At 47.0% G+C, this 23,850-nt stretch overlaps 2 protein-coding genes across 4 annotated transcripts; both read right to left on the reverse strand.

The window, feature by feature from the left end:
- Nucleotides 1–775: 775 nt before the first annotated feature.
- Nucleotides 776–10,507, reverse strand: C1R (complement C1r). The gene is made up of 11 exons (XM_036250787.1): nt 10,396–10,507; nt 9,478–9,706; nt 8,078–8,270; nt 7,613–7,759; nt 7,315–7,511; nt 6,872–7,019; nt 6,640–6,761; nt 4,106–4,184; nt 3,595–3,750; nt 2,292–2,366; nt 776–1,831 (listed from the first exon to the last, which is right to left on the reverse strand). Coding segments are annotated over exons 1-11 (2,118 nt in total). The 5' UTR covers nt 10,398–10,507; the 3' UTR covers nt 776–1,061.
- Nucleotides 10,508–12,910: 2,403 nt separating this feature from the next.
- On the reverse strand, nt 12,911–22,986 carry C1RL (complement C1r subcomponent like). Of its 3 annotated transcripts, XM_036250788.1 has the most exons (6): nt 22,884–22,986; nt 22,107–22,335; nt 18,289–18,466; nt 16,988–17,122; nt 16,781–16,855; nt 12,911–14,841 (listed from the first exon to the last, which is right to left on the reverse strand). In XM_036250788.1, the coding sequence occupies exons 1-6, from the start codon at nt 22,964–22,966 to the stop codon at nt 14,069–14,071; spliced, it is 1,473 nt and encodes a 490-aa protein (XP_036106681.1). In that variant the 5' UTR covers nt 22,967–22,986; the 3' UTR covers nt 12,911–14,068. The 3 variants fall into 3 exon arrangements, with proteins under 3 accessions (XP_036106681.1, XP_036106682.1, XP_036106683.1); XM_036250789.1 differs by lacking the exon at nt 16,988–17,122; XM_036250790.1 differs by lacking the exon at nt 22,107–22,335 and having other exon boundaries at nt 22,884–22,958.
- Between the last annotated feature and the right edge of the window lie 864 nt (nt 22,987–23,850).

The raw sequence follows: 23,850 nt of genomic DNA on the forward strand, positions 1-23,850 counted from the left end.
ATCAGTGTGTCTCTTTCATATCAGTGGATGTTCGTCTCTCTCTCTCCCCTTCACTTTCTTACACTCTATCTAAAAATTAATGGAAAAATATCCTCGGGTGAGGAGTAACAAAAAAACAAAACAAAAAATAAATACTTATAATGCTTATTCCAAGTTTTGGGTTCTCCTCTGATTTTTAAATGTATTTTAAGGAGCATAAGTTATTTAGAAATATTGTTAATGATTCAACTTGGAAACAAAAATTTCACACCCTCCTCGCTTAAGTAATGTATAGAAATTGGAAGGCAAGCTGTTTAAAAAAGCTGTTATATTTGCAACTATGTATGTAGGAAAATCAGAATTTTCTTCATATTGTAACATCAAAACAAAATACAGAAATAAATGCTCTACAATTGTAATTATAAATGTGTGCATGAATTTAATTGTTCTCATTGCCTTCCTAAGTAAAATATTTTAAATATGACCTTACTAATTTTTTTTTCTTCTCAGCCAAGGACATTTTTGCATTTATCTTAAGGTAGAGCAGAGGGAGGGAGGGAGGAAGAGAGAGAGAGAAACATCGATGTGAGAGACACATCGACTGGTTGCCACCCACACGACCCCAACCGGGCTGGGGACAAACTGCAACTGAAGTACATGCCCTTTGCGGGAACCGAACCCAGGTCTCTCTGGACAGCGGGCTGACGCTCTAAGCACTGAGCGAAACCGGCCGGGGCACTAAATATTTTTACATTGATTAAATACATTGATTAAATACTATGTTTAACTCATTTTACACACTGGAATTTCTCATAAAATTTTATACACTTATCCAGTGGTATAAAAATGGAGCAGGACAATGATAACTAGAGTTGTGGAATATATCTTCCGCAATCCTTGCAGAAAAAGGTGACCTTTGGGTTGTCTCAGAGGAAGAGCGTGGGTGGGATTATAGAAAAGAGAATTTTTTCACAGTGTTTTTCTGCATCAGTGATTTTAATATGGATTCTTAGTGGTTATCAACAACTAGTCAGATAATTTTTATTTACACACTATGGATTCTGACTGAGTGAATTGTGGGCTCAGTCCTCTTCCTCCATCTCTTTCTTGATCCAGTCCACGTAGTTGAGTAATTTGGTGTAGAAGCCATATCCCTTGCTACACCCGATGCCCCAGGATACTATGCCCGTGGCCACCCAGCGGTCATTGTCCTGATCCTTCACAGCAAAGACCCCTCCACTATCTCCCTGACAGGCATCCTCCTTTGAAGTTGGGTCTCCAGCACAGAACATATTTTGAGAGAACACATCATTTCTTTTTTTATCCCGGAGCCACTTGTCACATGCCTGTCGGTCAGCTACAGGCAGACGGACAAATCTGAGATTGTAAGCAAGCTTTTCCCCCATTATCCCAAAGCCACTGACATAGCCCATGAGGTGTCTATCATAGAAGGTCTCATTGTCAGGGAGGCAGATGGGGAGGAGGTTAGGGCCCAGGGTGACACTATTTTCCAGTTCCAGGAGGGCGATGTCCCCCTCAAAATTGTGGGGCTCGTCCTGGCGGTAGTCTGGGTGGATGCTGACCCTGCGGATAGGGTGGTTTGCTAGTTTTGTGATCTGTTCCACGTTTGTGTGGCCCAGGAACACATCTATGCTGGCATTGGCTTGTGCATTGTTTTCCTTGGGGTAGAGGGTGTGGGCAGCAGTGAGGATCCAGCGGTCGCCCAGCAGGGCTCCACCTCCTCTCCCGTAGATGTTGGTGAATGCTTGCCAGGGGAAGTTGCCCATCTTGGCTTTTTGCCCTCCGATGATGCGCTGCGTCGTTTCCACAGGGTGGACGGGTTTCCCACACACTGGAGAAAAGAGACAGTGAAGGCAAGGACAAGTCAGTTCTAGGCCCGTCCCTCTTCCCTCCTGTGGTCAGTCAGTTCCCCTTTTGTCCCCTCTTATTGGCTCTGGGCCCTTTCCTCTGTCTCCTCCCACTCCAACAGCTCCATCGCTGGCCTATTGTCAGCCTGTTCTCCTTGTTCTTGTGTATTGCTTCCTTTTTGTTGTTGTTGCTGTTTTTATTCCTGATTTCCCATCTGCTCAGCGAAAATGCTGGAATGTCAGGACTTCGTCCAGTTCTCTGCGTCTCTCTCTCCCTTTCTCCTGGGACATCTCCTCTCTTTTCCCCTTACTCCTCATGTCAATTTTTAATTTCAAGCTGGTGTGTCTCTCTACTCGCTTTGTGTTCATTCTTCGTGCATGCTTTTCTGTGCCCCACCAGGTTGCAGAAGTCACCAGGGATGTCTCCAAAGGGTTTCCACTCACCTGGCAAACACCGAGGAATCTTCTCTCCTTCCTGTTCATTCTTCCAAATGCCCTGGGCTGTGCAGGTATACATCCCTAGGGGAGAAGGGGCAATGATCAGGCTGGAAGGTGGTGGGCAGGGAAGCCAGGTTGCTGAGGTCGATGAGCACTGAGTGTGCTGGGCAGGGGCAGGGGAGAATCAGAACCAGCGTGGACAAGGATCAAGGGAAAGGTTAAAATATATAAGGGTGGAGTATCAAAAGTATGAAGAGGCTTCATACATATATTTTTGTTTTAATGTTATATGAGAATGTTAGAGTACTTAACTATATGTTTGATATGATCCCTATTTGTGAAAGTAGACACAAACACTGGGAGGAACATATCAAGATCTTATCAGTGACTTAGTATCTTGCTAGTGGGATTGTAGATAATAATGGCAGCTACATTTCTGATTGCTGACAAGGTGCCATGCTTTATCAGCATTATCTCATTTAAGTGCCACAATGGCACTTGTAGGTGTGCATTATTATCTTAATTCTATAGATGAGGAAACTGAACTTAAATAGTTCACATAACTTCTAAGTTCCAAAACTAAGATGCAAAGTAACGGTTGCCTAACTTCAAAGCCCAGCTCTTAAGTAACACCATATATGACCCACATATAAGATTTTTTCCTTTTTTGCATGTTTCAAACCAGAAAGTATGTGATTTCTTTTATTTAAAGAAAGTTTTAAAGATGTCTATAGAGGAATTTGAGAGTAATTTAGCAAAACTAAATATGGAACATCACCACATAGCAGCCTGAGGGGTATGTGGGGAGAATACTGTGGGAGGTCCCACTGATATAATTGTAGTGGTACTGATGGTGTTGGTGTTGGTGATGGTAGTAATGATGGTGATTGTGTGTTTGTTGGTACGGATGATGGTGTTTTGTTGTTGGTATTAGTGGTGATGTTAGTGATGGTAGTAGTGATGGTTATGGTGGTGATGATAATAGCGGTGATGGTGATAGTGATGGTGATGGAGGTGGTGGTGGTGGTGTGTGGGGGGAGGGGGTGGTGTGGTGTTGGTGAAGAAGGTGGTGAGGGTGGTGATGGTGGTGAGGGGGAGCTGACTGTTTATGAGATTCAAATTTTTCCTTGGCACTCAGGTGCTTCCTTCTTCTACACTACTAGGTGCCTCTTGGCATTGTATTTTAGGCCCCAGAAGCCAGTGTATGGGGCAGATACCTTTATATTCCCTAGGGATTCTATTGGAATAAATCTCAAAAGATGTCTTGAGAAGATAAAAGGGAAAAACTGCCATTTGCATGGGTACCTACCTCGCTCGACCTCGCTGCTACCATCTCTGGTCTTCATCTTGTAATATGGTTCATGGCAGTAGTACTGGATTCTGGCCTGGTAGGTGTTCACCCCCTTGGTGGTGATATAATTGAAGAGCCCATTACTCAGGCTTCGGGGCTTCCCGCAGTCCTTGACTGGGAGAGAACACAGGGCCATGTGAGAGCTGACAATGACGCCAGGAACTTCAGTGGGAGGAATGTGGGTTGTCTGCCCACAGAACAGCCTGAGAAACTTAGAGAAATACGGTCAGTGGGGGGCACTGGCGATGGATGGGAACTGGATGGCGCAAAGTTCAGTTCTGGGTAGAGACCTCAATCCTGCTGAGATGAGGGTTGCCTGGTTCCTGAGATGGGCCATAGACTTCAAAGGTCAAGCCTCTTCTGGGGAGAGGCTTACTTCCAGACCCCCATCTTCCCTTCTCAGCCCAGGTCCCCGAGGCTGAGGGGTGGGAGGTCTCCAGGGGCAGACACATCCTGAGTTGTGACTTACTCTTGCACCTGGGCATGGCGCGATGCCACGTGCCATCATCCTGGCAGACAGCTGTGAAGGAGAGCAGCACCTGGTTCCCCTGTTTGAGCAGAGGGTGAGGTGCCATTAGTACAAGGAGGCACTGCAGCTCCCTTCCTGCCCTTCCCCACACGGCAGGGAGCACAGAGACAGTCCCCGAACTCTCAGACCTCAGCACTGCCATGGATGTGGCTCTTCCATCCTCTCTGACCAGTCCTGCCAGACCAGAGTTACACATGGGAGCAGAGTCACACAGGCGAGAGTCAGAGAAAGGGCTAACTGTCAGACTCCACCATCTTCTCTCTAGAGTCTATTTTATTTATTTATTCACTTTATTTAAAATTTTTTCTATTATAGTTGATATTCAATATTATTTTATATTAGTTCCAGGTGTATGGTATAGTTGTTAGATATTTATGTAATTTACAAAGTGATCCCCCTGATCATTCAAGTACCCACCTGACATCATACATAATTATTACAATATTATTGACCATATTCCCTATGTAGTATACATCCCTATGACTATTTCATAACTAACAATTTGTACGTTATAACCCCCCTCACCCTTTTCACTCAGCCCACAATACTACTCCCCTCAATTTTAAATTAGTTTTGAACTCCACAATTTTAAATTAAAAAAATAACAAGCCTGGTTGTGTGTTTTCTGCATTGAAACAGAAGACTCTTCCCTGAAGTAGAACCATGTTGCTCTCCCTGTGGAATTCCCTGCCAGTCTGTCCTGCATCACTTCATCTCTCCTACACTGCAGTTTTCTTAAGGGCCAGGGCCTTTCCTACAACACTAGTGCAGCCCAGTCACTTTCCAGGGTGCCTGAAATGCCACTGTGCTAAGTGCTGTAGCAGTTGAGCAGATGGCAGGGTTGAGGCAAGAAAATGGCACCCTCGGAAATGAAGAGTGTTTGGACAATATGAATGCATTTTATTAGGACCCATAGCCATCCTAGAGAGTTAGCCCTGGAAGAGATTGCAGGAGAATATGTGTGAGAACTAAGATGTCTGAGTGAAATATTAATGTGAGATACTGCATGACTTGCTTTAAATTCTGTGGTGTGAAAGATAAATAAGAACGTAAGTGTGGGTGTGGCACGGGAAGGGGAGAGTTGTAATCAGAGCAAACAGTATGTCCAGTCTTCTGGGCCCAGGACACCCAATCCTCATGACGTAGCTGGAGGCATCCTGCAGTACAGAGCGATTCATCTGGCTAACTCAGTTTGATGCAACAGTCAAATGTAAGCGCCATGGAGGCTGTGTGAATATGTGTTTCTTTTTACTATAGCTCCTGCACCTAGAACACTGCCTGACACTCAGTAAACACTTGAAATATTCGTTGAATGAATTAACTACTATGTAAGGACATGCCAAAGGTCCCTTCTCTGATTCTGATTAGGCCTTCCAAGTAGATCTATCGAACAAAGATGGGATGTCCAGTCCTGGGTCCCTGGCCAGGGCTAATTCCAGTTGTGTTTTTCAAAATGGCACTTTAGTTTACCAGCTTTTGTGAGATTGGCCAGTGGATAAAACCACCTTCTTTCTTGAGTCTGTAAAGGACAGGAGGTGGGCCCAGGGTGAGACCACCAATGTGCATAAGAACGCCCTGGAGCAAGAGGAGGAGATTTGATCTAGGTCCCTGCTGTACAAACTCATTGTGATGTGGTGTCACTCCTGGCACCCCACTCCTGCCCCTGCCTTTTCAGTTCCTAATTCTACAATGAGTTAGTAGACTGGGTCACTAATTTTTTTTATTTTATTGCTTTTTAGAGAGAGAGAAAGGGAGAGGGAGAGAGAGATAAAAACATCAATGAGAGAGAACATCAATTAGCCACCTCCTGCATGCCCCTCATTGGGGATTGGGCCCACAACCTGGGCATGTGCCCTGACTGGGAATCGAACCGGCGACCCCTTGGTACATGTATCAATGCTCAACCACTGAGCCGCACCTGCCAGGCTAGGTTAGTAATTCTTGAACTTGGTTGTACATTAGAATCACCAGCCCTGGCCGCTTTTGCTCAGTGGTTGGAGAGTCAGCCTGAGCCCTGGGTTCAGTTCCTGCGAAGGGCACATACCTCGGTTGCAGTTTGTCCCCGGCCCCAGTTGGGGTCATGTGGGTGGCGACCACTAGATGTGTCTCTCCCACATTGATGTTTCTCTCTCTCTCTTCCTCCAGCTTAATCTGAAGATAAATGCAAAAATGTCCTCAGGTGAGGTTAAAGAAAAAAAAAAAATTGAATCACCTGGGTAGCTTTGAGTAATCCTGATGCTCAGGCTGCACTCCCGATCAGTGGAATCATTCTCTAGCAGGGGACCCAGACATCAGTATTTTTTAAACTCGAAGTGTTTTCAATGTGCATTCCAATTTGAGAACTGGTAGACCAGGTGACCCTTCCAGTTTAACATCTGTCACCTGGGGTTGAGCCTAAACCTGCTGTGGGCCTGTTCATCTGAATTACTCCTGGAATGCTGGGCCAGCTCTCCCCCTCAGCCCTGGGCTCTTACCTCAACGAGCTGGTAGCCTTGTTTGCAGGTGGCAATGAAGTAGTCACGGAACTGGTACTGAGGCTGCAGGCTCTGGATGATGGTGAACTCATCTAGGGTTTTGGGCTGGGGGCACTTGATGACTGTGGCGGAGACCAGAGGGCATGTTTATTTCGGAGCCACATGCCTTCATTCTCCCTACCTGATCCTGCCCCATTGCTGGCCAGTGAAGGAGGCCCTCAGGCCACCTTACTTGAAGTGGTGTAGTGCAGCTTCCAGCCCCGGCTGTCCCCTGACTCGTCTGTGAAGAACAGCAGATCCACAGCATTGCTGCTGGTGTCAAGGTCAGCGGGTCTTTGCTTCCCACAGAACTCGCCGATGTTCCTCCCACTGGCATAGATCTGGTGGGGTAGGAAGGCGGGTCATTTCTCCAATGCAGACATTTTCCCACAGGGCAGGGGTGGTGGTAGTGATGATGGTAATCTTGCTTTGTGCATGTTTTCAGCACAAAGGGGAAAAGGGATCCCCAGGACCCACTTCCAGTTGTGTAGGAGCTTGCCCAGCTCATGTGTCATCACACATGAAGATATTCCTGTCCCAGCTGGCCAGAGGATCCAGCAGGCAGTAGGAATAAAAAGAACCTAGTGAGGATGGGAAGGAGAGGGGGAGGTCTTTCTGGGGGTGGGATGGCTGTACCTGTAGCTGGTCATAGGGGCAGTGTACTTGCTGGTGGTCATCGATTTCAAAAGGCTCCAGGAACTTGAGGTGGATGGTGTAGCCCCGCTCTACCCGGATGCTGTAGTTGCAGCGCAGGTCAGGTGGGTAGGGCTGAGGGTACTCCAGGCTGGATATGTAGCCTGATGGCTCTGTGTACAGCTCACTGCTGCACTCAACTGTGAGTGCAGAGACAGGAGGGGGTCACCGGGGCCAGCTCTGGCTGGCCCAACAAACCCTTGTTCAGCCTCTGCCTCCCTCCCACACCACCCAACCTCACCCTGGCAGGAAAATCCATCCTTCTGAAGCTCATAGCCTGGACGGCAGGAACAGAAGTAGCCACCAACATAGTTGTGACAAAGTTGTTGGCACTGGGGCTGGGGATTCTCCTCAACCGTGTTTCGCTGGGAAGCACATTCATCAAGGTCTGGAAGAGATTCCGGAAGGAAGGATCAAGCTCCTGCCAGGGGATTTCTGGAGTGGTTGGTCTCGGAGTGCTCTCTCACCAGAGGCCACAAGACCAAGTCCGCTCCTGACCTCCTGGAGCTCCAGGCCTCTCTGATGCTCTCTGGGAACTACCCAATGGGGACAGAGCTCAGGCTGGCATGCCTCTTCCAGAAAAATCTCTCTTGAGGGGGAAAATAAGAAAGACCAGGCTTCCTGCTTCTTTGGATTCAAGATTCCCTCTTTCCAGTCCCCATTCAATATGACTGAGGCCCAAAATAGGGCACCCAGGGACACTCACCCACAGCTTGGTAGTAGGCCAGGAAGCCCTTGTAGAACATGATGGTGCCATTCTCCTCATTGGAGAAGTCTGTGTGGAAGGTCACTAGCATCTTGTTTCCTTCAGATACAAATTCCTGTTTTCCTGGGGGATTGCCCAGTGGAGAACCCAGTTGCCCACAGAACCTCCCCAGGGTTTTCTTATCGGCAGAGATCTGGTGGAGGAAGGACAAGGGGTAGGAAGACGGGCTGTTGAGACTTTTTCCATGTGCAAAGTCAGCGATGGTCCTCCTTCTCTTGTCCCAAAGAGTGACTAAGCCCCACTCTGGAATGGCCTCCAGCTGGTATCCACAGGCTGGGCTCTGGCTGTTGCAAACTTCCCCAGGTGACTTTCATCTGTCTGCCTGAGTCTCCCATTGACTAACTATTTTCCTGTTCTCCTGTGCCCCTTCACTGTTTATGTGCCCCCAGCTACTTTCAGACTTTTCTTCAGTCACACCCCATCTCGTGCCTGTCTTCCACTGGAGTCCTGATTGTCTCTACCCAGCCTTTATCTTGCCTTCATTCCTAGAACCTGGACTGATCTGCTTTAATTTCTCTGCTGTTATCCCACCTCACCTGATTCAAACCATTCACATCCAGCCATGTCTTCTGACACACGTAGCTGAATGTGAGCCTCTGGGGCCCACCAGCCTTAGCATCAGCAAGCATTGCCCAGCTTCCCTTATTTCTTTCTTCATGATTCGTTAGCTCATCAAAAGCAGATGTCCTTTTCCCTACTCTGTTCCTCACTGTCCCTGCCAACAAGACCCCTCCCCCAGCACTGTAAACTTCCCAAGCCCACTGGACTAGAAAAATGTATCCTTTTCATGTTATTCTCTCACAACCTCCTGAGAATGGTATTTATTGGACATGTGTAGGATCTTTTTGAATCCTGAAGCTAGAATTTCACTTTTATTGGATGTAGGAAGATGGGACTGGGAAGGTACACTTGGTTATTACAGAGGTGAGGGGACTGTGTCCATTGACCTTGCTGAAGGCTACGCTTGAGCTACCACCACACACATTTCTCTTCCCCATGTTCCTGATGCGGCAGGCAGTCATGGTGATTTTCTCCATGGAAACAGGGAAACTGAGGCATGGTGATTTCTCAAAGACTCCCAGCAAGGAGACAGATGACTCTTGTAGACGGTGAATTTCTTGGGAATGGGGACTGTACCTTCCTCCCTCTGTGTTTCTCCCCCACAGTGCTCAATGAAAGCTTCTAAAACTGGTGGACACCATTCATGGCATTTCCTGCCTCCCAGAACTTCACTTGGCCATCAGTTCTTACAGGGCTGGGGCTGTGTCCGTGGATGAGGAGTGTACCAGGGTTTCAGAGCCACCCAGCTCTCCCTCTGCTCTCCCAGCCTGACCTCCTACCTTGACATAGTCATAGAAACAGCCTTCAGAAGGCTCCAGGTCAAACTGCCAGAAGACGAGCTTCACCCTGTATCCCGTGGGGACTGTGATCACAGTGGTTGTCTCAAAGTTGTTGGGGTAAGGCTTGGGGTACAGAGGGGAAGTCACCTCCCCAAAGAGCTCCTGAGCCTTGGGGATGGAGCCTCCCACACTGCAGAACAGGACCGGCACCAGGAGGTATAAAAGCCACCTGCCAGAAAGAAAGAGGGTGACTGGAGTGGGGGATGGGATGGTCGTACTGTTGGCCATTTTCCCCTCTGCTCATTGTACACCTCGCAGATGTTCCAGGTGGGTGTGGGTGGAGTGGGGAGGCAGGTCCCTGCAGCTGCTGCATTGATTGCTCCTCCTCAGGGCAGTGTCCAGTCCAGAGGTCATCACACTGCCTTCACCTCTCTCCCCATCCTCCTCCCCTGCCCTGTCCCATCACTTCCCACCCCATTCCTGGAATAGGGCTGGCTTGGGACCAATTAATTGAGGGTGAGGGTTTTCAGTCATGGTTCTCTCAAAGGGTTCCCAAAGGCTAAGCAAAGGCCTCTGGGAGAAACTGCCTGTGGAGTATGGAGTGGTGCATAGAGGACACCCCTCCTGGGCAGAATGGGTTCCCCTATCTTGGCACTCCCCTGCTATGAGCTGGGAGGAAGAAGGGGATGGCGGCCATCACCTCATGTCTAAGGTCTCCTTTTGTCCTCAGGAGGAGGGATGGGAAGTATGTATTTGAGTGTGTGCATAATATGCACATTGGAATAGATAAGGAATATGGGGAGGAGAAGGCTGATCTTGTCTCCCTGAAATAAATTTGGGGGCAGGGTTGCCTCCCATGCTCAGGGTCCTCCACTCTGGTTTCTCCCTCCCTCCTTGATCCCCATTAGCCTTACTCACATTTCTCAAGTCCTGCTTTTGGGTCCTAGACTCTCCTGACTGCGTCTTCATCCACTCTGTGTAGAAGGAGAGAGCGGTCATGCAGAGGAGGGAAGGGGGAAGGAGGGACTGACTGTGGAGGGGGAAGGGGAGATCTTTCCCGGAGGAATGTTGTAGGGAATGAACTATTTGCATAAACAAAACTGAAAAAAAATCTGTTTCCACTTTAATTTAGTTTTGGTTTTGAATCCCCTGATGGTGGTGCCACCTGCTGGCCTACATGGGGAAGGGTCAATTTTCAGTGACAGGAAGGCCTTGGGTTGGAGCTTCAGACTTTGGGTTTTCTAAATCTGATCTGAATTCTCCCTTTCTTCAGGGACCTTCCTAGGGAGTGCTTCTGTGTTTACAAGGTTCCCACCCAAAGTGCAGTGAAATCATAGTTGAGGGGACTCTCTTTTCTGGACTGCCGTTTTCCACTAACCCGATTCACCCTGCCCTTAGTCACCCAGCAGCCCTGGTCCAGATATGGCCAGGGTTTCGATACCAGGATGATGTGACAGGGGTAGAGGAGGGCAGCAAAGGCGTGGAAAGAGGAGAATGGAGTTTGGTTGCATTGGGGCCCTGGTTTACTTCACTCATGAATGACACTTAGACATAAAACAGGGATTGCTGTGTCAGGGTGACCCCAAAACTGCACTAGGGTCTGTTCTAAGACTCTTCCTCCCCACCTCGGTGAACTCAGGCCTGCAATGAACTTGGCTCTTACAGAAGCAAGGGCAGCAGAGGAGTGGGTGGAGACGTCCTCTTTTCCTCAGCATCTTGTCAAGACTTTGAGTCCCTGAGGGTCACAGTGGCCTAGGGCTAGGCAAAGAGAGAGGTTGTGGACCAAGAGTGACTTGAGAAGAAGCCAGACGCCTGGGAGGGAGGAGAGCTCTTGTCTCTTCTGTCCACCAGGACATAGTGTTCTGTTTCAAAGGTTTACTCTTCATGGGAGCCTTTCTTCGTCAATCCCCGTGGCTCCAATGCCTTATGGCACCGTATTCCACAGGGAGGCTCGGGCTGCAGAACAGTGTATCCCGCTTGTTTCCCTCATTAGATTAATTCCTCTGTCCCTGCACCCACCCACCCCACTCATTCATCATGAATGGCTGTCTTATTTAGTGTGCCAGGAGCTTTCCTAGGCAAAGGATGGCAAGGATTCACGAAGATGGAGCAGTTTCCCGTTAGGCAGCCACCAAGTCATCACTGAATATGGCTAGAGAGCAGGCACGTGGAAGGTGCAGGATTGACTCAGGTCTGGAGGATTTCTCCAGCAGGCTTGTATGTCAGAGCTGAGGGATGAATCTAATGGCAGGGCTGACCCATGACACGACCCATGGACTTGTCAGGTCAGGAGAGAAAAAATAGGGAGGATAAGGACCAGATCAGGAGACAAGAAAGAGGGGGACTCTTGTCTAGCAAACTGCACATTAGCATCCTGACAGCAGTGTGTGTGTGTGTTCATGGTGGGGGCAGGATGGCAGAGGGAACAGGGAAGGAGGAGGTGTTCCGAAAAGGTACGTCTTAGCTGAAGCTCTCCCATCCTATCTACGGATTCTGAGTTCTGTCCTAGTATTATGCAACATGACTGGAAATGGACAAACCTGGACCTCATTGGTTCAGTCTCAGCCTAACCTCCACTCTACCCAACCACTCAAAATAACCTTTACTTAAACATTTGACTTATGCCCTTGACTTATAACCAGAAAGAAGAAACAGCCATATAAAGGTTGCTTAGGCACTTGTTTAAAAAAATTTTTTTTTCTTTATTGATTTTAGAGAGAAAGGGAGAGGGAGAGAGAGATAGAAACATTGATGAGAGAGAACATTGATTGGTCGCCTCCTGCATGCCCCACACTGGGGATTGGGCCCACAACCTGGGCATGTGCCCTGACTGGGGATTGGGCCCACAACCTGGGCATGTGCCCTGACTGGGAATCAAACCAGCGACCTGTTGGTGCATGTGTCAATGCTCAACCACTGAGCCACACCAGCCGGGCTAGGCACTTGTTTTTTTTTTGCATTTTATCTTCAGAGCAGGAGGAAGAGTGAGGAACATCCATGTGAGAGAGACACATCGAGTGGTTACTACCCCAACTGGGGCTGGGGACAAGCTGCAGCCGTGGTACATGCCCTTAGTGGGAACTGAACCTAGGACTCTCTGGTCTGCAGGTTGATGCTCTAGCCGCTGAGCCAAACAGGCCAGGGGTAGGCACTTGTTTTAAAACCAGTATTTGAAGACATTGTTTATTATATTGTTCATTGCTCTTAGGATTTGATTCTAGGGGAAAAATTTTTCTCCCTTAAAGTAATGGTAGGTTTCCCTTTGTGGATATATCTATAATTATATCTATATCTAGATATATAAATACAGATGTAAAGATAAAGATATATATTTTTTGCCTTGGTAGGGAGAAACTTCAATAATAAAAATTAAAAAATAAAACTAATACTTGTTTATTAAATAAAATTTAGCAAACAGAACGACATGGGAAAACAAAACAGCCAGAATTATACCACTTAACCTCTGATGGATATTTTAGAATATTTCTAATAGTCTTTTGTCCTATGTACAGGTTTGTAAAATAGAAATAGCCAAATGTACTTACACATTTGAATCCAATTTTTCAAAAATTTAACCTTTAACTATATAGCTAACTTGATTTTCTAGAAAATTTGTTCTGTTTTATTCATTTTCTAGTTCTATTTGAACAAGTGTATTTTACTTGTGTCCTTTACTTTAAATCACTTTATGTCCTTAATAAAAATTAAAGAGTTGGTCATCTCAGGTGGAGCATGGCCCAGGGTGTCCAGCAGCATGGGGGTGTCTGTAGGAACATCCAGCCCACGGCTGGGCTCAGAAGATGGGGTGTCTGCAGGAGATGGGGCCCCAAGAAAGCCAGGTATGAAGCAGGAATTCCCAGGGAGCAAGAATCTGTACGGATGTGGGGATTGGGAAGGGAAAGTGGGTGTTATGGCAGGTCCTGAGGACCCCAGAGAGGTATCTAGGTGCACTGGAGAGCACATGGCCTTGGCAGTTCTGGACCAGCTGTGTCATCTGGGCAAGTCACTTTGTATTTCTTAACTTCAGGGTCATAACACATCCTTTGCAAACTTGGTGTGAAGAGTCAATGAAATAACATAGGTGAAGCGCCTGGTATAGAGAAGATAATAAAAACCAAGCTATCTCTGAAATAGCAGCTAGGAGTTGTGGTAGGTGGTGCAGCTGACAGTTTGAATATTTGAAGGTCAATTAAGGAGGCTTTGGAATGTTTGAGATGAAATGCAATGATGACCACTTCCCCTGTACACCATTTGAACAGGGGGATGAGAGGGTGGCTCTCTCCCAGGAGAGACAGATGAATCTGTGTCAGCAGAAGATGAAGTTGCAAGTGAAACTCACTGCGATGTACAGGGCATAGCACAAACTGGGCAGAGCACAAACTCACAGGGAGGTGGAGGGAGAGGAGGGGCTGGGGGACACCGTTCCTTTCTGGGATGGGGTCCGCCTTGAGCAGAGGAGGAGTTCTCTCAGTGACTTGAACAGAGATTCCCTGACCACCCCTCTCCCCACCCACAGGGCCCAGTCTTCACTTTCAACCCTCTCCTGCCTGGGGCCTCCACAGTGCTGGTGCCAATGCTCAGCACACCCAGGTCAGCCCTTCTCCCCCATCACTCCCTTGATCCAGTCCACATAGTTGAGCACTTTGGTGTTGAAGCTGTACCCTTTGCCACACCCAATGCCCCAGGATACGATGCCCGTGGCCACCCAGCGATGGGCACGATCGTCCCATACTACATAGGCGCCACCACTGTCCCCCTGGCAGACACTCTGCTGCTGTGTTTTATCCCCAACACAGAACATGTTGTCAGAAAACACGTCAGTCCTCTGTTTCTCTCGAAGCCAGGCCTCGCAGGCCTCCCTTGGGGTGACCGGCAGTCTTGAGTATTTCAACTCAGTAGTTAACCAGCCCATCTCCACACCAAACCCACTGACATAGCCCATTAGGCCGCTGCGGTAGAGGGTCTCATTGTCAGGCAGACAGATGGGGAGGAGGTGGGGGCTGAGGGGGACTCTTTCCTGGAGTTCCAGGAGGGCGATGTCCCCATTGAAGTTGTAGGACTCATTCTGACGGTAGTCTGGGTGCACAACCACACGGCGCACAGGGTGGTTTCCCAGTTTCATCATCTCATCTATGTCTGTGTGGCCCAGGAACACGTCCACCTTCCTCTTCTCTCCGGGAAAGACGCTGTCCTTGGGATAGATGGTGTGGGCAGCAGTAAGAATCCATCTGTCGCCCAGCAGGGCCCCACCTCCACGGCCATAGATATTGGTGAAGGCTTGCCAGGGGAAGTTGCCCAACTTAGCTTTCGAAGAACCCTGGGCCTCCTGGTTCTGAGCGAAGGGGGTGACTGGCTGTCCACATACTGGGAGAGGACAGGTAAGGGTGAGAAATCAGCATGCGTCAAGCCACGTTTATTAAAAACCTACTTCTGTGAAGCGCTCTTCCTCCTGCTTCCTTAGCCATTTTAAGCCACTTTCTTAGATCATGGTGGGACCACCCTGAACAAACTCACGCACCAAGCAGAGCTTGCCTTCAGTGCCTCTTGCCTCTGTTTTCTGTATCATTTCTTCATTCTTAACATCTCCCTCGACTGTTTCCCTCCAACCCACGCCAGAGCACTACTTCAGGCTGCCCTTAGGGCTTTCTGTGCATCGGGAGTAAAATCCGAGACATTTATTCAGAGGGGTTGGAAAGGTAATGTTTTGACTCAAAAGAAGAAGAAAAAAAAAGGTGGAGTTTCGCCCTGGCCAGTTTGGCTCAGCGGTTAGAGCGTCGGCCTGCGGTCTGGAGAGACCTGGGTTCGGTTCCCGCTAAGGGCACGTACCTCAGTTGCAGTTTGTTCCCGGCCCTGGTTGGTCGTGCGGGTGGCAGCCACTCGATGTGTCCCTTCACGTCGATGTTTCTCTCTCTCTCTCCCTTCCTCTCTCTCCCTCCCACTCTATCTGTACAAAAAATGGAAAAATATTCTCGGGTGAGGATAAAAAAAAAAAAAAAAGGCGGAGTTTCAAAAATGATAGACTCAAATCTTCAAATACTGGTGATGGAAATTCAAAATGGTACAACCATGGTGGAAAACAGTTTGGTAATTCCTCAAAAAGTTAAACATAGAGTTATGATAAAGCCCAGCAATTCCACTCCTACATATATACCCAAGAGAACTGAGAACAGCTGTTCAAATAGGAACTTGCATGTGAATGCTCATAGCAGCATTGTCCATAAAAGGCAAAAAGTGGAAACCCAAATGTCCATCAACTAATGAATGGATAAACAAAATGTGGTGTATCCATATAGTGGAATTCTATTCAGTCATGAAAGGAAGGAAGTACTGATACATGCTACAGTGTGGATGAACCTTGAACACATTATGTTAAATGAAAGAAGCCAGACACAAAAGACCGCATATTGTTCCACTGACATGAAATGTTTGGAATAGGTAAATCCATAGAGACAGAAAGCAGATTAGTGGTTGCCAGGGGATGAGGGAGGGGCAGTTGGAGGTACTGGGTTTCTTTTTGGGATGATGGGAATGTTTTGGAATTAGTGGTAATGGTTGCACAGGATTGTAAATACACTAAAAATTACTAAGTTGTATTCTCTGAAATGGTGAATTTTATGTTACATAAATTTTATCTCAGTAAAATAACTAAAAAAAAAAAAAAAGTAGACTTTCTGGCCTGTGGGGTCTAGGTACAGAAGTATTTTGGGAACAGAGAGCCTGTCTGTGTATCCCTAAAGCATACTGTACCAAGACAGGGTTTTCTCTTATTTCAACCCTGCCCCTCTGTCTTCTTCATTTTCCCATTTGATTAACTTTCTTTTTTTTTTTTATCCTCACCCGAGGACATTTTTCCATTTTTTGTTCAGATAGAGTGGGAGGGAGAGAGGAAGAGAGAGAAACATCGATGTGAAAGGGACACATCGAGTGGCTGCCACCCGCACGACCAGCCAGGGCTGGGGACAAACTGCAACTGAGGTACGCGCCCTTAGTGGGAAAGGAACCCGGGTCTCTCTGGACCGCAGGCTGACGCTCTAACTGCTGAGCCAAACCGGCCAGGGCCCATTTGATTAACTTTCTTCATGCTTTTGCTTTCTCAGTTATCCCTTGATCTACGAAGAATAAGGGACAAGCTCCTTGCCTCTTCTTTTCTGGGCCTTCTTGGTTTCCCTCTTCTGCCTTTATCACTTCTTTCTATTTGAAGGCTTTCCTTTAACCCCCTGGATCCTCTTCCACAGGCCCCATGTACAGCTAAGTCTTGTTTGGAAAGTAGCCATAGTCATAGCACAGGCAGGTCACTACTCACCAGGCACACAGTGAGGAACCTCCTCCCTGTCCTGTGTCTCTTCCCCAGGGTCCTGGGCTGCGCAGGTGAGTGTCTCTGAGGAGTGAAATGAGGGGCGGCAAAGAAACAGGCTCAGAATTGGGAGGTGGGGCTAAAAGAGTAGGTGCCACCGCCTCTTGGTGGGAGTAAGGCAGCTAGAAGCTGGTTCACCAGCAGGTAAGGACTCACCTGCTGGCAGCGCCTGATAGTAGGGCTCCTGGCAGTGGTTCTGGATCTGGGAGAAGTTGTCTCCAGGTATGTGTGTGGCCTGAGAGTCCACACTAACCTGGCTGATGGGCTGACTATGGTTCATACCTATAGGACCTAGATCAGAATTGCAAACTGGAAACCCAGGGACTGATTCTGGCCCATGGCCATGTGTAGTTTGACCTGTACAGTGTTTTTTTTTTAGACAGTTGAACTATTTTTCACGGATCAGTTGTCAATGCTAAAAAAGTTTGAAAATAACTATGAAAAGTAGGCTATGGGGAAACAGGCATTTTCAGACATGATTAATGGGTGTGTAAATTACTAAAACATCTTTGGAGGGAAATTTAGCAATATCAAAATTAAAAATACATTTAAAAAAAATCCTCACCCGAGAATATTTTTACATTTATCATGAGATAGAGTGGGAGGGAGGGTGAGAGAGGTACGTGCCCTTGACCAGAATCGAACCCACAACTCCTTGGTCCTGGCTGACGCTCTAACTACTGAGTCAAACCAGTCAGGGCAAAATATAATTTTGTTTCACCTAGCATTTCCTTTTCTGAGAATTTACCCTCATATGTGTGCTCCAAGTTGTGTATACAAGATATTTATAGCAGTACTGTTTGTGGCAGCAAAATATTTATCAATGGAGGACTGATTAAATACATTATGACATATCATATCAAAGGAATATTATATGGTCATTAAAAAATTAGGCAATGCTAGCCACCTGTATATGGGATGATCTTTAAGATATATCACTGAGTAAAAATTTAAAACATTGTGAATAGTATGCAACACACACACTGTTATATTTGAATGGCATAGCATGTCTTTGGAAGAATACCCAGGAAGTGGGAACCAAGTAGTTCTGGACAAGGTAGCCAGGGAATAAAGGTCCAGAGATCAGAGGAAGAATTACTTTTTACCATATGTTTTTGAAACTTTTATCAGGTGCATGTATTATCTTTCAAAATATTCTGAGTTACCAGTTGAAAATCTGAAATTTCACTTAAAATCAGGATTTTTTTACTTAAAAAATGAGATGATCTGCAAACCCTGGGCCAGTACATTGGCATGGAAACAACTGCTGGAGCTGAACAATGGCTTCCCTTTAACTGGGCAGCTCACCAGCAGGGGCTGGCAGGGGTCAGGGAAGGGGAGGGCCCAGGTGCTCCTGAGTCCCCAGTCTCAACAGTCACTCAAGCTTCCACCTGCCGAATCAAGACACCAGGGGCCATGGCTATGGGCAGAGAGTGCACCCCAGGACAGACACTCACTCACGGCTTGGTAGAGGACCAGGAAGCCCTTGTGGAGGCCAGTTGTCTTATCCTCAGAGGAGGCAGGTGCACGGAAAGTCAGCCGCAAACTGTTCCCCGAGGACACAAACTCCCTCTGACCAGGAGGGCTGCCCAGAGGAGAGCCCACCTGGCTTGGATCTTTTCCACTGGCTGTGATCTGAAAGGGAGACAGGCAGGTGTGGGGTGAATCTGCACCACAGGTGTTCACAGGGTCACATCATGGGCATCAACTCCATCCCCATCTAGCAGGTCTGCACACCTCTGGAGCTAAGAAGCTATACCCTGTGGAAATTTGCTCAAGTAGATTCCTATTCCATTATTGACTCCCAAGTTTCTTTCAGACATGACCATAGATACCTTACATGTTTCTTTAGCCTACTATAATTATCTCATAAAGCCCACCATATTTACCTTCTTTCAAGAAGCTCCTTGGGAATAGAGTCAATAGCATCATAATAACTATGTTTGGTGACAAATAGTTACTAGACGTATTGTGGTGATCACTTTGTAAGGTATATAAATACTGAGTCAATATGTTGTACACCTGAAACTAATATAATACCTGCCACTGCTTGTTTACCAGAAGGCTGGCAACTCTGATCAGGAGACTAGAGGATTCCTCTCCTGAAGATGGCTGTCCCAAAGAAATTACTTCTGCATGCTGACATTTGGGAGGGTCCCCACAGCACATCTAAGTCACCTTGCTGATAACCTTGTTGTCAAACTTGTCATTTCACAGATTTTATCTATCCATACAGAGCATCCAATATCATTCTAGTACTTCACTCTTAAATATGAACAAACAGCCAAGAATTGTTAGACATTGTAGGAGAGTCTCTAACATGAAAATTAGAGACTAAAATAAATAAAGTAAAAAAGAACTTGGACAAAGTAGAGATAATACACTCAAACATAATTAAAAACCTTTGAACATAATCCCATTACAGGGAAAAGAGTATTGTCTATTAAACAAGAACAATATTCTATAAAAAGGCACATTTAGCACTGGCCAGTTTGGCTCAGCGGTTGGAGCATTGGCCTGCACACCAGAGAGTCCTGGGTTCAGTTCCCGCTAGGGGCATATACCAAAAAAAATAAAATAAAATAAAATAAAGGCACATTTAGATATAAGCATGAGCCTTTCTTTAGATGTAAAAAAATGTCAGCAACAACAAAAAACCTCATTAAAGTTGGTATTTAAAATGAGGAAATCTTGCCCTGGCCAGTTTGGCTCAGCGGTTAGAGCGTTAACCTGCGGTCCTGAGAGACCCGGGTTCGGTTCCCACTAAGGGCACATACCTCGGTTGCAGTTTGTCCCCGGCCCTGGTTGGTCGTGAGGGTGGCAGCCACTCGATGTGTCCCTTTCATGTCGATGTTTCTCTCTCCCTCTCTCTGTTCCTCTCTCTCCCTCCCACTCTACCTGAGCAAAAAATGGAAAAGTGTCCTCTGGTGAGGATAAAAAATAAAAATAAAAAAAAATAAATAAATTAAATGAGGAAATCTTGCCCGGCCGGTGTGGTTCAGTGGTTGAGCGTCGACCCATGCACCAAGAGGTTGCTGGTTCGACTCCTGGTCAGGACACATGCCCGGGTTGTGGGTCTGATACCCAGTGGGGTGGGGGATGGAGGGAATGCAGAGGTGGCCAATTGATGGTTTCTCATTGATATTTCTTTCTCTCTCCCTTCCTCTCTCTCTAAAATCAATAAAGAAAAAATATTTAAAATGAGGAAATCTCCTAGAAAGTGGAACAAAAGACAAAGAGATGGAAAACACAACAGAACAAATGATAAAACTAGAGAATCACTCCAGATATACAACAGCTGAATTATAGGAGTTCCAGAAATAGAAAATAAAAAGAGTAGACATCTGGAAATAATTTTCAAAAATAATACAAGAATATTCCTAGACTTGAAGGACTAGATTAAAAGAGTCTCTGGATTTAAAGAAACCTGTACAACGAGTAAAGAGCAACCCACATCAAGGTACATCGTAATGAAAGTTCAGAATACTGGTAATAAAGACAATATTCCAAAAGCTCTGGAGAAAAATAACGAAGGATCAGGAATCATAATGCTATCAGACCTAACAACACTAGAGTTAGAAGACAATGCCATCAAATTTCTGAGAGAAAATAACTTCCAACCTAGAATGCAACCCCAATAAACAATTCATCAAATGTGAGGGCAGAACGAAGACATTTAGGGTTGTGTAAGAGCCTCTAAAATTTACTCCCGTATACCTCTTCCGGAGGAGAAAGTGCTCCTCCAAAAATAAACAGCGGGAGTTACTCAGGAAAGAGAATGATGATGGGATTCAGTTCCAACACAGGCCAGGTAAAGGGAATCTCCAGCACGAGGGAGCAGGGAACTCCCAGAAGCTGTGAAGGCTTAGAGAGAGCAACGAATTCAGACTGAAGAAATAAATCATCAAGAGATCTTCAGGTGGAATGTCACCAGAAAAAGGAGGACTCAGAGACTGAGTTTTGTACTTGAATGTGGTTGAGAGGAGATTTACTCTCTTGGCTAAGAATGTGGGGAGATTAGTTACAGAGAACTAAGCAAACCAAAGACTAGAACAAAAACAGACAAAGAACTCCATGTAATTATTGACTCCCGGGGAACCAAAAGTGGGAGAAAAAAAGAAAATACAATTATTGTACGCCATGGGCTCAGATGTGAATATTTTAAAGTCATAACAATGTAAACAATGATTCTACATTTAATTAAAAATGATAGTATTGGTAAACTGGGAGGATGGGGGAGGGGAGATGTAGGTGGTAAAGGTCTGAGATAAAGCTAGGTCTATCTTCTATAGTTGAAAGTTAATGGATAATATGTTTTATTTTTTAAAATCCTCACCCAACGACATTTTTCCATTTATCTTCAGATAGAGTGGGAAGGAGAGAGGAGAGAAAGGGAAAGAAAGAGAGAGAAACATCCACATGAGAGGGACACATTTACATGAGAGGGACACATCTACTGGTTGCCTCCCAAGTGACCCGACCACAGCCGGGACGAACCGCAACCGAGGTATATGTCCTTGGCTGGAATCAAACCCGAGACTCATTGGTCGGCGTGCTGATGCTCTAACTGCTGAACCAAACCGGCCAGGGCTGGACAATATGTTTTAAACAAACAAACAAACAAAACCAGAACAAGCATGCTATTGATATATATGAAAATAAATACCAGATGAATTGTAACTAACTGCCCCAGGAGAGTAGAATGAGGGTGGGGAGCAGGCTGGAGACAGCTGTTTTTAATTATAAGCCTTGCAGTACTCTGATTTAAAAAACAAAAACAAATGTTTTTGAATGTATTATTTTGATATAAATAAAACTAAACCAAGAGATAACAAAAGGTACTGTTTTTAAAGTGTCCTTGTTTTGAATAATGCTCTTATCATAAGAACTTTGGCCACAGCTCCTCTAAGGTAAACTCAGTTACCAAATCTTTTGCTATTATTCATGCCCAGCTTCCTGTCCTGACAGAGTAGGCATTCAGCAAATGCTTGATGGTGTGTGTTTAATAACTGATGTGTGAGTCCTTGCTCTTTATTCCAGGGATTGGCAGTGTTTGTGTGTCCCTTTGGTGCCAAGATGGTAGCGCAGCCAGGGACTGGGCTGCTGGTGGAGGATGTACACTTGGCCAGACCCTCACCTCCTAGGTAAGCCAGTCTGTGCCCCTAACTTAGGCTCTTCATCCATCCTCTGAGATTCAGGGCACTGCCAGCACCCACTGCCCCTGGGCTCCAGGCCAGGAGGCTCCCTCCCGCGTCCCTCCAGGACCCCAGCTCACTGTGACAGAGTCCCGCTCACAGTCCTGGGATAGCTCCAGGTCGAAGTCCTGGAAGACCAGCTTCACAGCAAAGCCCTCTGGAGCCTCGATGACAGTGGTGCTCTCTTGACCTTTGAGGTATGGCTCTGGGTACCCCGGGGATGTCAGCTGCTGGGGTATCTGCTGGGCCAAGAGCACAGAGCCCTGCGTGGGGCAAGCCTGGAAGACTCCCCAGAGAAGTAGCCACCACCTGTGAGTGGGTGAGGGCAAGATGAATCCACACCGCTGTGACCTGAGGCCTGTGGAATCATGAGGAGTTGGGGCAGGCTATGCTAAAGGACTGAGAGACCTAGCAAAGGCATTAGCAGCTGTGGCCTCAGCCCTTGAGGCCCGAGACCTCTGCCTGCTTCCTTATTGCCCCTGTCTGCCCCAGTTTCTTAGCTCCATCGTGAGTTTTCCACCATTGCTTATCTCCCTGGAGAATTTCATGCAGAGTTGGGAGCTATTTTTTTGCTTCAGCAGATCCCAACCCCACCCTGGGCTCTGAGGGAGACACGGTGATACAAGGGAGGGGCAGTTAAATATGTTAATTTCCTGGCTCCCAGCATTGTGCCTCACCACCCCCAGGGAAGGCTGCTAGAAGCTACAGCCTACTTCTAATTCCCCTCTGCATTAAATGGCAGTGAGTGCATGTGTGTAGTGTGTGAGTGTACATACCCCCTGGGGTCCTGCCCTCCCTTCTCTCCACCCTCCCTTCTCCCTACCCTTTTCCTTTCCTCTCTCCAAGAGCACACTCACATCATGCCTGGGCAGCTTGTGGAGTGGGGGCTTCCCCAGATATAATTCCACGTCTCTGAGACCAGGCATCTGGAATGTACCATCTGGGACCTTCAAGAGCACTTGGCTCAGGCCAAAGAACAAGAGGTGGGGCTGGAGAGGGCCCTGAGGGGGAGGAGGGAGCAGTTACTGGAAATGAGTTAAGTAATTCTTCTGTTCCTCTTTCTAATTCTCTGGGTCGATCGCCACCTACTGTCTGATTTGGGAATTGCTCAACCGCCACAATTGAAGAGGAAAAACTCCCAAACCATGCTGGCTCTCAGAGATCAGGGGTGGGAGGGCACTGATTCTGGACTTTTTTGTACTATTTACAAAATAGCAAATAGTAGGTTGGTGCCTTGTGAGTTACGGCTGTTGCCTTTAGTTGGCCATATGTCCCTGACCTTTCCACTCATTTATGTTATCAGCCTGTCTCTTGTAGAAATTGAAGTTTGTGACCTGTGAACTTGAGCTTCTCCTCCTCCCCTCCCTCACCAAGGGTGTCTGGGGCCCTCACTTAGGTAGTCTTTTGCATCCTGCTCACAAACTCTGGAAGCTGCTCGTCCAGCAGGGTCAGGTTGGCCCAGGGCCAGGAGCAGGCCCAGACTCCAGCTTCTGTAAGCAGATACCAGGGGCCATGACTAGGGACAGATACTCACCCATGGCTTGATAGGGGGCCAGGAGGCCTCAATGAGATGGGTGTGTGGAATGTTAGCAGCAGCCTGTTCCCCAAAGACACAAACTCCCTCTGACCAGGAGATAGCCCAGTGGGGAGCCCTGTTTCCATTGAATCAGCTCAGAGCAGACCCCCCAGCCTCGGGCTGTGATCTGAAAGGGAGGGGAAGAATGAGGAGGCAGGCAGGTGTGGAGTGACTCTGCACCACTGGTGGTTACAGGGTTATGTGCTGGGTGTAGACTCCAGCCTCATCTAGAAGTTCTGCACACCTCC

The sequence above is a fragment of the Molossus molossus genome, unplaced genomic scaffold, assembly GCF_014108415.1.
Source record: "Molossus molossus isolate mMolMol1 unplaced genomic scaffold, mMolMol1.p scaffold_m16_p_10, whole genome shotgun sequence".
Classification (NCBI taxonomy): Eukaryota; Metazoa; Chordata; class Mammalia; order Chiroptera; family Molossidae; genus Molossus; species Molossus molossus.